This window comes from Haliotis rufescens, unplaced genomic scaffold (assembly GCF_023055435.1).
Source record: "Haliotis rufescens isolate VD_foot unplaced genomic scaffold, xgHalRufe1.0.p SCAF_2, whole genome shotgun sequence".
Taxonomy (NCBI): Eukaryota; Metazoa; Mollusca; class Gastropoda; order Lepetellida; family Haliotidae; genus Haliotis; species Haliotis rufescens.
Genome location: NW_025963890.1, coordinates 72066386 through 72082345, shown reverse-complemented (window position 1 = coordinate 72082345; position 15960 = coordinate 72066386). Strand labels below are relative to the sequence as shown.

Below are 15960 nucleotides of genomic sequence, written 5' to 3'. Positions count from 1 at the left end.
AATTACCAATAGGGATAAGAGACTGTCGGAGTAGTCGACCGGTTGACACAGGTAAAGGGACTTACCCATAGGGATAAGAGACCGTCGGAGTTTTCGACTGGTTGACACAGGTAGAAAGAGACTTACCTATGGGGATAAGACACCGTCGGAGTAGTCGACTGGTTGACACAGGTAGATAGAGACTTACCCATAGGGATAAGTGACTGTCGGAGTAATTGACGGGTTGACACAGGTAGCTGTGGACTTACCTATGGGGATAAGACACCGTCGGAGTAGTCGACTGGTTGACACAGGTAGATAGAGACTTACCCATTGGGGTAAGTGACTGTCGGAGTAGTTGACAGGTTGACACAGGTAGCTGTGGACTTACCTATGGGGAAAAGACACCGTCGGAGTAGTCGACTGGTTGACACAGGTAGCTGTGGACTTACCTATGGGGATAAGACACCGTCGGAGTAGTTGACTGGTTGACACAGGTAGATAGAGACTTACCCATACGGATAAGTGACTGTCGGAGTAGTCGACTGGTTGACACAGGTAGATAGAGACTTACCCATAGGGATAAGTGACTGTCGGAGTAGTTGACGGGTTGACACAGGTAGATAGAGACTTACCCATAGGGATAAGTGACTGTTGGAGTAGTTGACGGGTTGACACAGGTAGATAGAGACTTATCCATAGGGATAAGTGACTGTCGGAGTAGTTGACTGGTTGACACAGGTAGATAGAGACTTACCCATAGGGATAAGTGACTGTCGGAGTAGTTGACGGGTTGACACAGGTAGATAGAGACTTACCCATAGGGATAAGTGACTGTCGGAGTAGTTGACGGGTTGACACAGGTAGATAGAGACTTACCCATAGGGATAAGTGACTGTCGGAGTAGTTGACGGGTAGACACAGGTAGCTGTGGACTTACCAATGGGGTTAAGAGACTGTCGGAGTAGTCGACTGGTTGACACAGGTAGATAGAGACTACTTACCCATAGGGATAAGAGACTGATGGAGTAGTCGACTGGTTGACACTGGTAGCTGTGGACTTACCCATAGGGATAAGAGACCGTCGGAGTAGTCGACTGGTTGACACTGGTAGCTGTGGACTTACCAAAAGGGATAAGAGACTGTTGGAGTAGTTGACTGGTTGACACTGGTAGCTGTGGACTTACCCATAGGGATAAGAGACTGTCGGAGTAGTCGACTGGTTGACACTGGTAGCTGTGGACTTACCCATAGGGATAAGAGACCGTCGGAGTAGTCGACTGGTTGACACTGGTAGCTGTGGACTTACCCATAGGGATAAGAGACCGTCAGAGCAGTCGACCGGTTGACACAGGTAGATAGAGACTTACCAATGGGGAAAAGAGACTGTCAGAGTAGTCGACTTGATGACACAGGTAGATAGAGACTTACCCATAGGGATAAGAGACCATCGGAGTAGTCAACTGGTTGACACAGGAAGCTGTAGACTTACCCATAGGGATAAGAGACCGTCGGAGTAGTCGACTGGTTGACACAGGTAGATAGAGACTTACCAATGGGGAAAAGAGACTGTCGGAGTAGTCGACCGGTTGACACAGGTAGATAGAGACTTACCAATGGGGAAAAGAGACTGTCAGAGTAGTCGACTTGATGACACAGGTAGATAGAGACTTACCCATAGGGATAAAAGACTGTCAGAGTAGTCGACTGGTTGACACAGGAAGCTGTGGACTTACCCATAGGGATAAGAGACCGTCGGAGTAGTCGACTGGTTGACACAGGTAGATAGAGACTTACCAATGGGGAAAAGAGACTGTCAGAGTAGTCAATGGGTTGACACAGGTAGATAGAGACTTACCCGTAGTGCTAAGGGGCTGTCAGGGTAGTCAACTGGTTGACACAGAAAGCTGTGGACTTATCCATTGGGCTAAGGGACTGTCGGAGTAGTCGACTGGTTGACACAGGAAGCTGTAGACTTACCCATAGGGCTAAGGGACTGTCGGAGTAGTCGACTGGTTGACACAGGAAGCTGTAGACTTACCCATAGGGCTAAGGAACTATCGGAGTAGTCTACTGGTTGACACAGGAAGCTGTAGACTTACCCGTAGTGCTAAAGGGCTGTCGGAGTAGTCGACTGGTTGACACAGGAAGCTGTAGACTTACCCGTAGTGCTAAAGGGCTGTCGGAGTAGTCGACTGGTTGACACAGGAAGCTGTAGACTTACCCGTAGTGCTAAGGGGCTGTCGGAGTAGTCGACTGGTTGACACAGGAAGCTGTAGACTTACCCGTAGTGCTAAAGGGCTGTCGGAGTAGTCGACTGGTTGACACAGGAAGCTGTAGACTTACCCGTAGTGCTAAAGGGCTGTCGGAGTAGTCTACTTGTTGACACAGGAAGCTGTAGACTTACCCGTAGTGCTAAAGGGCTGTCGGAGTAGTCTACTGGTTGACACAGGAAGCTGTAGACTAACCCGTAGTGCTAAGGGGCTGTCGGAGTTTTCGACTGGTTGACACAGGAAGCTGTAGACTTACCCGTAGTGCTAAGGGGCTGTCGGAGTAGTCGACTGGTTGACACAGGAAGCTGTAGACTTACCCGTAGTGCTAAAGGGCTGTCGGAGTAGTCGACTGGTTGACACAGGAAGCTGTAGACTTACCCATAGTGCTAAGGGGCTGTCGGAGTAGTCTACTGGTTGACACAGGAAGCTGTAGACTTACCCGTAGTGCTAAGGGCTGTCGGAGTAGTCTACTGGTTGACACAGGAAGCTGTAGACTTACCCGTAGTGCTAAGGGGCTGTCGGAGTAGTCGACTGGTTGACACAGGAAGCTGTAGACTTACCCGTAGTGCTAAAGGGCTGTCGGAGTAGTCGACTGGTTGACACAGGAAGCTGTAGACTTACCCGTAGTGCTAAAGGGCTGTCGGAGTAGTCGACTGGTTGACACAGGAAGCTGTAGACTTACCCGTAGTGCTAAGGGGCTGTCGGAGTAGTCGACTGGTTGACACAGGAAGCTGTAGACTTACCCGTAGTGCTAAAGGGCTGTCGGAGTAGTCGACTGGTTGACACAGGAAGCTGTAGACTTACCGGTAGTGCTAAGGGGCTGTCGGAGTAGTCGACTGGTTGACACAGGAAGCTGTAGACTAACCCGTAGTGCTAAGGGGCTGTCGGAGTTTTCGACTGGTTGACACAGGAAGCTGTAGACTTACCCGTAGTGCTAAGGGGCTGTCGGAGTAGTCGACTGGTTGACACAGGAAGCTGTAGACTTACCCGTAGTGCTAAAGGGCTGTCGGAGTAGTCGACTGGTTGACACAGGAAGCTGTAGACTTACCCATAGTGCTAAGGGGCTGTCGGAGTAGTCTACTGGTTGACACAGGAAGCTGTAGACTTACCCGTAGTGCTAAGGGCTGTCGGAGTAGTCTACTGGTTGACACAGGAAGCTGTAGACTTACCCGTAGTGCTAAGGGGCTGTCGGAGTAGTCGACTGGTTGACACAGGAAGCTGTAGACTTACCCGCAGTGCTAAAGGGCTGTCGGAGTAGTCGACTGGTTGACACAGGAAGCTGTAGACTAACCCGTAGTGCTAAGGGGCTGTCGGAGTAGTCGACTGGTTGACACAGGAAGCTGTAGACTTACCCGTAGTGCTAAGGGGCTGTCGGAGTAGTCGACTGGTTGACACAGGAAGCTGTAGACTTACCCGTAGTGCTAAAGGGCTGTCGGAGTAGTCGACTGGTTGACACAGGAAGCTGTAGACTTACCCATAGTGCTAAGGGGCTGTCGGAGTAGTCTACTGGTTGACACAGGAAGCTGTAGACTTACCCGTAGTGCTAAGGGCTGTCGGAGTAGTCTACTGGTTGACACAGGAAGCTGTAGACTTACCCGTAGTGCTAAGGGGCTGTCGGAGTAGTCGACTGGTTGACACAGGAAGCTGTAGACTTACCCGTAGTGCTAAAGGGCTGTCGGAGTAGTCGACTGGTTGACACAGGAAGCTGTAGACTTACCTGTAGTGCTAAAGGGCTGTCGGAGTAGTCGACTGGTTGACACAGGAAGCTGTAGACTTACCCGTAGTGCTAAGGGGCTGTCGGAGTAGTCGACTGGTTGACACAGGAAGCTGTAGACTTACCCGTAGTGCTAAAGGGCTGTCGGAGTAGTCGACTGGTTGACACAGGAAGCTGTAGACTTACCCGTAGTGCTAAGGGGCTGTCGGAGTAGTCGACTGGTTGACACAGGAAGCTGTAGACTAACCCGTAGTGCTAAGGGGCTGTCGGAGTTTTCGACTGGTTGACACAGGAAGCTGTAGACTTACCCGTAGTGCTAAGGGGCTGTCGGAGTAGTCGACTGGTTGACACAGGAAGCTGTAGACTTACCCGCAGTGCTAAAGGGCTGTCGGAGTAGTCGACTGGTTGACACAGGAAGCTGTAGACTTACCCATAGTGCTAAGGGGCTGTCGGAGTAGTCTACTGGTTGACACAGGAAGCTGTAGACTTACCCGTAGTGCTAAGGGCTGTCGGAGTAGTCTACTGGTTGACACAGGAAGCTGTAGACTTACCCGTAGTGCTAAGGGGCTGTCGGAGTAGTCGACTGGTTGACACAGGAAGCTGTAGACTTACCCGTAGTGCTAAAGGGCTGTCGGAGTAGTCGACTGGTTGACACAGGAAGCTGTAGACTTACCCGTAGTGCTAAAGGGCTGTCGGAGTAGTCGACTGGTTGACACAGGAAGCTGTAGACTTACCCGTAGTGCTAAGGGGCTGTCGGAGTAGTCGACTGGTTGACACAGGAAGCTGTAGACTTACCCGTAGTGCTAAAGGGCTGTCGGAATAGTCGACTGGTTGACACAGGAAGCTGTAGTGGGAAAGAGTAGATGTGACCACAAACTGAAAAAGAAAATATGAACATGGCATTTCTTTGAAACAAATTGATCTTCAAACATCAGGTGATGCAATTATATAATAAATGCTGGAAAAAATCAATTTCCTTTTAAATATATATACATTAATCAAATCAAGAATGGACATTGTTATTCAGCTTAAGAGCCAGACTTAAATAATCATTGTCAAAGTTGACTGCAGGCAGGTGAACTGTCTGAATGGCTCCTAATGAGGTGGGTAGAAACGATGTGACTGGATATTTCAACTTTGATTAGTCATCTACATCTGTCTCAAATGTCACTGTTGACTTGATGAAAAATTTATAAATCAGAAAAACGTCCTTTGTGTGCAGTAGTTATTTAAAGGACACCACAGCTCATGTGATTCTGATTGATCATTTTTATTGTTGCCCAGGCAAGACCTGTGTCAAACATCAAGCAAGGCCTGTGTCAAACATCAAGCAAGGCCTGTGTCAAACATCAAGCAAGGTCTGTGTCAAACATCAAGCAAGGCCTGTGTCAAACATCAAGCAAGGCCTGTGTCAAACATCAATCAATGCCCAGTCTAACATCAAGAAAGGCCTGAAGAGAGATAAACCTATTCACTGGGATCGCTATTAAGTAAGAGACTTCTTTCTATAGGCATTAAAACCTATTGTGAAGTTTTACTTTCCAGTCGGGTTAATCTCATAAACAGGGACGTTGTATTGTCCCTTGGATTTTATATAATATCCCAGCGATTTTATATAATGTCCTTGGTATTTTATTAATATAACTTCCGTTCAGATTGTAACATGTAATGAAATGTAAAATCAAATGACAAATGTTTTCTTTATATTCCCGAGGATCGAACTCGCAACCTTCATATCTGTAGCCCAGTGAGTGTACCACGAGGCTACAGAGGTGTTGATAAGACTCACTGGTTTTAGAATGTCCTTTTCAAGATCTGTACGCCAGCAACAGATATTTTATGAGCGTTTCCTAAGGTTCATGGAAAGTATGTTCGAAACAAGTTTCTTTTTTCGGTTTACAATGCTTGTATAAGCATGGAAAAACACTTTCCCTCGGTTTTGGTAGACAGAGCATGCCCTGGGGGTCGGGAAAAACCGCGGGGGCTTCGGCCCCTTGGTTTTTCCCTCTCCCCAGGGCATGCTCCGTCTACCAAAACCGAGGGAAAGTGTTTTCTCCAATACATCAAGCAAGGATTGAAAGAGAGGGTCAAAGCAAGGCTTAAATGGAAGGTCAAGCAAAGAATCTGTGATCTGAACTGAAATTGGTTTCAAGCTTCATCATTCCATCATTCTTTTCGATGTTGTCACACTAGTAACCACTAACCTCACAGAACATGTAGCAGGACAGAGCCACGAGACCAAAGTTGTAGGGGATGAGAACGAGCTTCAAGTTGACAGGCTTCCGGCCAGCCATGATGCGTGGGCCCAGCCATACCACCAACAGGTACAGCAAGAAGATCACAACACTCGGGACAGGGGAGTCCATCAACAGCCAGCCGGACACACGAGGATCTGCAATACACAGATGGATGGAGGTCTGCAATACACAACATAAATGGAGGTCTGCAATACACAGAGGGATGGAGGTCTGCAATACACAACATATATGGAGGTCTGCAATACACAGATGGATGGAGGTCTGCAATACACAACATAAATGGAGGTCTGCAATCCCCAGAGGGCTGGAGGTCTGCAATACACAGAGGGATGGAGGTCTGCAATACACAGAGGGGTGGAGGTCTGCAATACACAACATATATGGAGGTCTGCAATACACAGAGGGATGGAGGTCTGCAATACACAACATATATGGAGGTCTGCAATACACAGAGGGCTGGAGGTCTGCAATACACAGAGGGATGGAGGTCTGCAATACACAACATATATGGAGGTCTGCAATACACAGAGGGATGGAGGTCTGCAATACACAACATATATGGAGGTCTGCAATACACAGAGGGATGGAGGTCTGCAATACACAGAGGGATGGAGGTCTGCAATACACAACATATAAGGAGGACAGCAATACACAACATATATGGAGGTCTGCAATACACAGAGGGATGGAGGTCTGCAATACACAACATATATGGAGGTCTGCAATACACAGAGGGATGGAGGTCTGCAATACACAACATATAAGGAGGACAGCAATACACAGAGGGATGGAGGTCTGCAATACACAACATATAAGGAGGACAGCAATACACAACATATAAGGAGGTCTGCAATACACAGAGGGAAGGAGGTCTGCAATACACAACATATAAGGAGGACAGCAATACACAACATATATGGAGGTCTGCAATACACAGAGGGATGGAGGTCTGCAATACACAGAGGGATGGAGGTCTGCAATACACAGAGGGATGGAGGTCTGCAATACACAGAGGGATGGAGGTCTGCAATACACAGAGGGGTGGAGGTCTGCAATACACAACATATATGGAGGTCTGCAATACACAGAGGGGTGGAGGTCTGCAATACACAACATATATGGAGGTCTGCAATACACAGAGGGATGGAGGTCTGCAATACACAACATATAAGGAGGACAGCAATACACAACATATATGGAGGTCTGCAATACACAGAGGGATGGAGGTCTGCAATACACAACATATATGGAGGTCTGCAATACACAGAGGGATGGAGGTCTGCAATACACAACATATAAGGAGGACAGCAATACACAACATATATGGAGGTCTGCAATACACAGAGGGATGGAGGTCTGCAATACACAACATATATGGAGGTCTGCAATACACAGAGGGAAGGAGGTCTGCAATACACAACATATAAGGAGGACAGCAATACACAACATATATGGAGGTCTGCAATACACAGAGGGATGGAGGTCTGCAATACACAGAGGGATGGAGGTCTGCAATACACAGAGGGATGGAGGTCTGCAATACACAGAGGGATGGAGGTCTGCAATACACAGAGGGGTGGAGGTCTGCAATACACAACATATATGGAGGTCTGCAATACACAGAGGGGTGGAGGTCTGCAATACACAACATATATGGAGGTCTGCAATACACAGAGGGATGGAGGTCTGCAACACACAACATAAATGGAGGTCTGCAATACACAACATATATGGAGTTTGGTTTTACAGGTTATACCCATATGGGGAATTGAACCTCGGACTTTAATGTTGTTACCAAATTCCAGATCCTGAAATAGAATGAAGAGTTACCTCCCCTGTCCAGACTGTCCTGGTAGTATCCTGTCATGTTTTGCCAAACGGATCCCATCCCTCTCGTCAATAAAAATTCCTGTGATCACAATTTAAGATCTGAAAAAGATAAAACAACTTGAATTATACTACTTGATTGATATAAGTGGAAATAGGCTTGAGTAATATTAGCTTTGGCCTGAGAACTCAATTGATTCTTGCTTTTAGACTACCATACAAACACTCTTTTTGTACTTATTGCAAAACTATATATTCATAGATGCAAATTCCAAAATACAAAACCTTATTTTCATGTTACAACAAAGAATAGGACACTGCTTTCAAGACAGGTAATCAGCAGAAATCTATAGAGCTTGGATGCTGTATCATAAACTCTTTGAAAATAAGAAGCAGCTTACACATAAATTAAGTTTTACACTTTAGACTTTAATGTATGACACCTGTATGGTCTTCCTGCACTGCAGTGTAACATAGAAGCTTTAACAGTTTATGCCTACGTGATATATGCAGTATATTTGTTTTACTAGAGTGCATGTGTGGGTGAGAAGTATGTTATTATTTGTAAAAAAAATCTAATATGTACTGATAAGTTGTGAAACTGGCTTGCTGCTACCCTGGGCCTAAACAAAGAGAAAAGAAACAAAGAAAAACTCTTTTTGAAACAATATTATTCTGACATTGTCATAAATTCCTGACGAAATAGGAATTACCCATTGCATCCTTGTCACCATGCGTACATGTACTTCTTTACGGATCTTTATTATAAAAATACTGATTGGCTGCAGGTATCACACACACAGGAACTCTAAGACCGATTTGGGACCGATTTGCTAATCCCAATTGTTAATCCCCATTGTATTGTACAATGACTGCCTGCCTTCCTGAATGAGCTGTGCAACTATGTCACTGATTAATTACTGTTGTTTATATTTATGATTCAATCCATGTCAGATGACCTTTGCTATATAAGCCTTGGTCCAGAGATGAAACAACGCTCACAATCTGAAAGCGCACGTTAAATCTCTAACTTAAGTAAGTAAGATGAAATGACCAAAATGAATTAAAACAAAACACAAAACACAAAACCAAATAACATCTTCACACCCAATCTTCAATCCCCAAAACTAGACACAGCACTCTCCTCTAGAATAAATAAGACAACTAACCCAAAACTCCGCTAAAAACACCACACTAGCATACAAACATGATAAATGGCCAAATTAGTGCCACATCTACATTGACGGGTCCTCTGACCCGGGCTCGAAACACAGGATTCAGCATCCATATTTCTCAACTGACAAAGGAAACAAAATCCTATAGGCTCCGAAACAACCAATCAATCTTCACGGCCGAACTAATGGGGATATCAACAGCCCTACACACACCCCAAATTAAAAAACAAAATAAATTCCTAATTTTAATGGACACGCTAAGTAGATTACAAGCTATTAAAAACAACAACACAAAAAACTAAGACACCAAATACATAAATGCTCAAACCAACTCAGCCAACTAGGTAAAGACATAGAAGTCCTAAGGATCTCTCCCTGCCCACGTCGGAGTGTTTGGCAACGAACACACTGACCAAGCAGCCAGGAGTAAGCCTAAACTTACCAATTTCCAAAAAAGACAAAAAGAATCGCTAGGGAAAAACTTCCCCAAAAGTGGGAAACCAAGTACCTACACTCAAACTGTAAACAAAAATTTGAATTGACAGGGCAATGACCAAACTACAAACAGGTCACACAGAATTAAACTCCCTTCTGCATAGAATAAAAAAACCCATCAAACAGGTTAATGCCCAAAATGCAATCAACTAGAAACACCAGAACACGGACTACACTGCACGCACTACAAACACCACAGAACAACGCTTAAAACCAAACTAGACTGCAACACTTCTAAATCTGCTAAACAATACACAAATCTTCAAAGCATTAGGCACCTTCCTTATTAAAACAGGCCTACTAGGCCACATATAATGACCTACAAAACTTAAACTATTACTAATCTAAAAAACCTAAACAACGTAAACCTAAAACCACAAAATCACACCCTCCCTTAGTCCCCCCACCTATGGTAAGCTTTCAATTTCGAAATTTCTCAAAATCTTAAATAACAACCCTAAAGTCCCCCCCCCCCCCCCCCCGGTTGCCTCACCTTTCAGACATATTCTCATTGGCAAACCCACTAAAGCACACGTAAAATCTCCAAATGTAACTAAGTAAGATGAAAATGAGAGAGAGGAGGTCTTACCCTCAGCCTAGGGTTAGGCTAGGTGATCCAGGGCACCAAGACAACAACCACTACCACTATGTGCTGACCTGGCACACAGTGCTTCTTGCATATATATATCTACCTGTATAAAGCAAACTCGTATATACCCAAGCCATCAACACCATGTTGTCACTTCCTACCAAGAACCCTACACCGCCCCCTTGCACATAGGAATATGCTTTTTATTTATTGGCAACACACACATGCATCACCTGAAATGGACTTGTCTCACATTGCCATGGTCGGATTGTATTCTGAGAGCCATCATTAATTAAATACAGGTACATATTGTTAAAGCTTGTACATCTTATTAACATCCTCAAAGAGGCTGTATATAATGTTGATATCTCATACTTGTGGTCGCCCACTCTTTGTTTTTTTCTTAAGTAACAGCGTTAGAAATTGGCACTAGTCCTATAGTCCTTACCAAACTGCCCAATAGTAAAGGTATCCTAAGGAGTAGTAGAAATTGGCCCATTTTAAAGGTTTTGCTTTATGTTATCATTATAAGGACTAGTGGACAAAAACTGTTAGTTTCTAACCCTGAGTAACCGATGATAATAATAAAATATCTTCTTTTTTTTAAACAAAACAATAAATCCCTCCCTACCCATTCAGTTTTGGAAAAAAGTTGTAAGAAACAAGAATACTAGGGCCTAATTCAAGGTATCAAGTGGGAGAAAAATACCTTTTGGTGTTCATGTACTTTAACATCAAGTGTCATTTTTATCCTATGCCCTACATTTACTGATAAGAGTTTACAAAGAATTCAGCTAACAGGACACGTTGTAAGTTCATAAGTTCTAAGTCACGCATGCATGTGATAACCTCAATGATGAAGTTATCAGTCAAGTTGTAAAATGTTCACGAGTAGCTCACAGCACTATCATGTTATATAAGCTTGACTGGACTGATAATCAGCGACCTTTAACATGCTACAGATAACACATTTGACAAATACGTGATCTGTAATTACACAACCTTGGAATCTGTCTAGCCCTGGCCCACTGAGGTACATTCCGGTACATTCCGGTACATACTTGGCCAGGTTGACTTGTCATGAAACACAGAGATCACACATGCTGGTTCGAATGCTTTGCTCACTCGTACAGTGAACTTAGACCCCTCAATGCTGGTTGGCTGATTAGGAAATTCACGTGACACCGAAAGGTATTGCTAAGGTATTTGTGACCGACCCGGAGAAATGGGACCTCATGGGTGCTTGGATACAACTGGCCTATGACGTCATAAAGAGAGACGTTGGACCTCCACAACATGGGTACAATGTGTGAAGCCCATTTCTGGTGTCCCTACCATGATATTGCTGGAATATTGCCAAAAGAGGCATAAACCATACTCACTCACTCACTTCCACAACAACTGCCATGTGTGCGGACAGTTACAAAATTATCCTATTTTTCTTTTGTAAGTTTGTAATGTAATAAAACTATTTCAAAACATTTCAGCTTACATGTCTACTTTTAATTAAGCAGACATTATATTTAAAAACTGCAACCATTACATAAACAGTCATAAGTCTGAAAATGGGACTTTGCAGAAAAAACAAATGTTTGATACCATGCATTTCAGTACTAAATATACTGATGGAAATAAATAAGGAACACTTAGTTTCAGACACAGTAAAATGCTATGCTATCATGGGTTGGTTCCCTGCCTGTCTACCAAATACACGTTGGAAACAATGCACACAAACACATCTCAACATTTGATTGACGTGTTGAATATGTATGAGCACTATTTCAAATGTACTGACAGTAAAGCTTATTTCCCAAAATATTTCATTGTTCCTTATTCATTTCCATCAGTATATGAATTGAAGCTTATGAATTGTACTGTTATGGTCTTAAGATGCCGTAGTTGCAAAACATATTAAAGAAATATAAATATGATTTTTCACCCCTAAGGTCCCTTATCTCATGGTGGGTCACATTTTTTATAAAGAAACAATGACCTTCACTTTATCAAATAAAGCATCCATATGTGTCTGTCTGGCCTTACTAAGTGAGTGAGTGAGTTGGGTTTAACGCCGCTTTTAACAGTATTCCAGTCATATCGCGGCGTGTCAGCTTAATGTGGGAGGAAAGCCCGAAGAGATGCAGGTCTCTGACGTTTACCACTTCGGTGAAACCCACGAGCACGGGTATGGTGCTGACAAACCTAGAAACATAATCAGGGCGAACCGGGATTCGAACCCACAATCACAGGTTTCTGGCGTGTCCAAGGGATGCAACTCTGCACAGCGAATCGCGGCGCCTTAGACGACTGGGCCACCCGTGCCCCCTGGCCTTACTAAGAAAGAGACCAATGAAGATCCGGGGTAGAATAGGACTTCAGCAACGCATGCTTGCCATAAAAGGCAACTATGCTTGTCTAAGAGGTGACTAACAGGATCGGGTGGTCAGGCTGGCTGACTTGGTTGATGCATGTTATCATATCACAACTTCATGGATTGATGCTCATGATGTCAATCACTGGATTGTCTGGGCCAGACTCGATTATTTACAGACCGCCGTCATATAGCTGGACTATTACTGAGTGGGGCGTTAAACAACAAACAAACATCAACATAGAAAGAACACCTATTTTACATTATACAAATAGAATACATATATTTATTATGTTAAATATTAGTGGAAACATGGTTCAATTTTTTTGTAAAAACAACATTATGATGATGGCATACCAAGGAGTGTCTTTTATCTCTTGATATGCAAGGATATCCCCTTCCGATTGTATCTCATTAGGAGCAATGAATCTCCTCAGATATGTTATGTTTATACTCCACCCATGGACCCGGGTAGCCACAGTACTACCCCAACCCGTAGTTAGTAGGGCTGTTACGATTCACTCGTGTAATCGGTGAATAGAACCGTATCCATTCATGAATTGAATTTGTTATTCGTGGCCACTAGAATCGAATATTTATGAATATGCAGTCATGTGTATTTACAAACCCTGTACCCAATAATATCCATAAGAACATATTATATTCATAGATTTCTTTCAAAGACAACACTCTTATACTATTTAATTTGACAATATTGTGGTCACTGGTCATTATCACATTTGAGCAGATACTAGTACCTTGACAAGTGCAGTATATAAATGTATAATATATTAATAATTTGCAAACCATGTCAAAGAATTTATTTTGTTATTCATTCATCTGCTGACTTGTTTTTGTATTCGTAAATTAATATTTGTATTCTTTACCCTATATTCGTGATATGATCGTATTCGCCTCATAATGTATTTATTTGGAGCCCTAGTAGTTAGTCACGTGATATATTGTTTAATGACATAAACTCACTATAGCTCAGTAGTTACACTACAAGGAGCAAATGTTAACATTTCTTTCTGACGATGCACACATTCCCTTTGACTTGTATAAGTTTGAGTGAAGATGAAGCTTCAGTCAACTTCAGTGTACGCATGATCTGATCATTAGATACATGTATCTAATTAGTTTTTGCTAGGGTTCTGGTAAAACAGTTCGAAATCGGACAGTTTGTACCCAACTCTTGAGACCAGTCGGTACCCAGGTAGGGCCGGGTAAAGGGGGTCGGGTACCCGGGTGTAAATGTGGACACGTCCCAGCCCTAGTCGACATCTGTGACCGGTCTAGTAGAATTTGTTTGTTTGTTGCTGAGGCAATATTCCAGCTATAATCAAGTCTGAACATTTCAGTGACTGACGTCATGAGCACCGATCTACGAACCCGTGAATCAATCTTACGACAAGCATCAGTTGCTGGGGAATTGTATTCTTACTCAGGATTGCCCCAGGTCTGTCTATCAGAAGCTTGACTTACAAAATTGAGTAAGAGAGCCATGCATGGTTTTATACATACTGACAATCATCCGGACCGTTTAACATTGCAAGAGATCAACACTCTATTATTGTTAGCTGAAAACTAGAGACTCATATTTTAGCTGTAAACTAGTTTGCAATAAGGCTATTGTTCTCAAGATGATCAATACAATCAGAGAATCTTGAAAGTATCGATCATCACTTCTCTTTCTTCGAAGATTTCAAAGAACACCATACGACTCTTTCTCAAAAGTTGTTTGATCAAGGGTACAACTTTCAGGGCTCAGCAAAACTTTTAAAAAGTGTTAAGGTAGACATGTGAAGGACATTTCCAAATTTGACACATTAGGCCTAGTGACAAAAATTATGTCCCGTAAATATTCCCGTGTTTTTCAGGTGAACAATTTACTTGCCTTTACATGTTTGTGACAGGTGCTACCTGTGAGGCCAGGTGCCTGGTAAGTCATTCATAAACACATGTTTATGTCTGTAGATCTCGGCCTGGTCGGAATCGATTGAGGTCTGCTTTTAAATTTCTTATGCTTTGGGAAATGTTTAATTGTGGCTTTATATTTACTTATCTAAGTCATTATTTTATACGAATACTATATTATAAGCAGCCATAAAACTGTCAGAAGACTGCATTCAGTTTTAGTTTAATTTGCACGAATTTTAAAGTGCACTACACACATTTTTATAAAATGATTTACAGATAATGCCTACCCATACAGAGCCTCACACGAGAAACTTGAGGAGTTGTCTTGCCAAGATACAACTTTTAACTGTCTACAAGAAGATCGAAGTATATCCGACATGTTCTACTACATTGTGTGTATACTCGTGCTATTCCTGTTAGATAGAAAGAATAATTTCCATTGATACTTTTGATTTTAGATGGATCGAAGGTCACTCGTTCGCATGTACCCATAACGTACCCACCTTTGCACCCATCAAAGAACGGCAACTCTAGTTAATATTAGTTACCTTCGATTTATCTCCCTTGTAGTATATACACGCATTTTATGAGAGCTTCGTGACTATTTCTTTGAGTTTTTCTCAATGACAACCAGCAAAGAAATAATTGTGGTTCATGAATAGACAGAATCTGCTGTTACTTTGACAGGAAAATACCGAGATTTTCGAGTGAAATAACTATTTATGACAGCATTTCCCCGATTTCACCCAGTTTGATCTGGGTAGTTATCTATTGGAGATTGTCTGGCGGTATTACTGTACTGGTCAAACTCTGTTTGGTGAACTTGGCCATTTAACATGTTGATGTGATAAAGGAAATTTGGGATGTCCAAGTCCAAAGGCCTTCGTTAACTTATTTTGAGGGGAGGGGGGGGGGGGGGGGGGGGGGGGGGGGTGGAGGGGGGGGGGGGGGGGGTGGAGGGGGGCGGGTGCAAATATTTGTGCAAGTATCACTTGTCCCCAACTTGAATTTTCATGATCAAATAAAACTGTTTTCTATGTTTAAAAAGTCCAGGGGGGAAATTACTACTAAAACAGTGTTCATCTCTTATAATGTGGTCTTGTTTAATTGCCGCCGTGGAACTGACACTGGAACTGGTGATTTTACATTTATTAGTACGAATGGGTCTAGTGTTGTAGATTACGTTATGTCATCCCTTGTTTTCTTTATGTGCACGTTTTCATATTGTATTCCGATCCGACCTCCCGATTACGTGCTCACTGTTGTCACGTGACTTTCCGGAAGCCTCTGATGCGGGGAAATCAGGTGCCTTTCACTTTGATTGCCGCTATGTTTGGGACGATTGTAAACGGGACTGCTTCA

At 43.3% G+C, this 15960-nt stretch overlaps 1 protein-coding gene across 5 annotated transcripts in view; it reads right to left on the bottom strand.

Moving 5' to 3' along the window:
• LOC124133201 (elongation of very long chain fatty acids protein 4-like) overlaps positions 1–15122 on the bottom strand; it is a 37708-nt gene extending 22586 nt beyond the window's left edge. Inside the window, exons 1-4 of one of the 5 annotated variants that reach the window (XR_007222357.1) lie at positions 11313–11577; positions 8055–8153; positions 6171–6358; positions 4762–4842 (exon numbers count right to left, since the gene is read on the bottom strand). Coding sequence is in view for 4 of the 5 variants with exons in the window: in XM_046497490.2 (XP_046353446.1) it covers positions 4762–4842; positions 6171–6358; positions 8055–8112 (327 nt within the window). In the remaining variant the exon portion in view is untranslated. The other 4 variants (XM_046497490.2, XM_046497488.2, XM_046497487.2 and 1 more) reach the window with 4 other exon arrangements.
• Between the last annotated feature and the right edge of the window lie 838 nt (positions 15123–15960).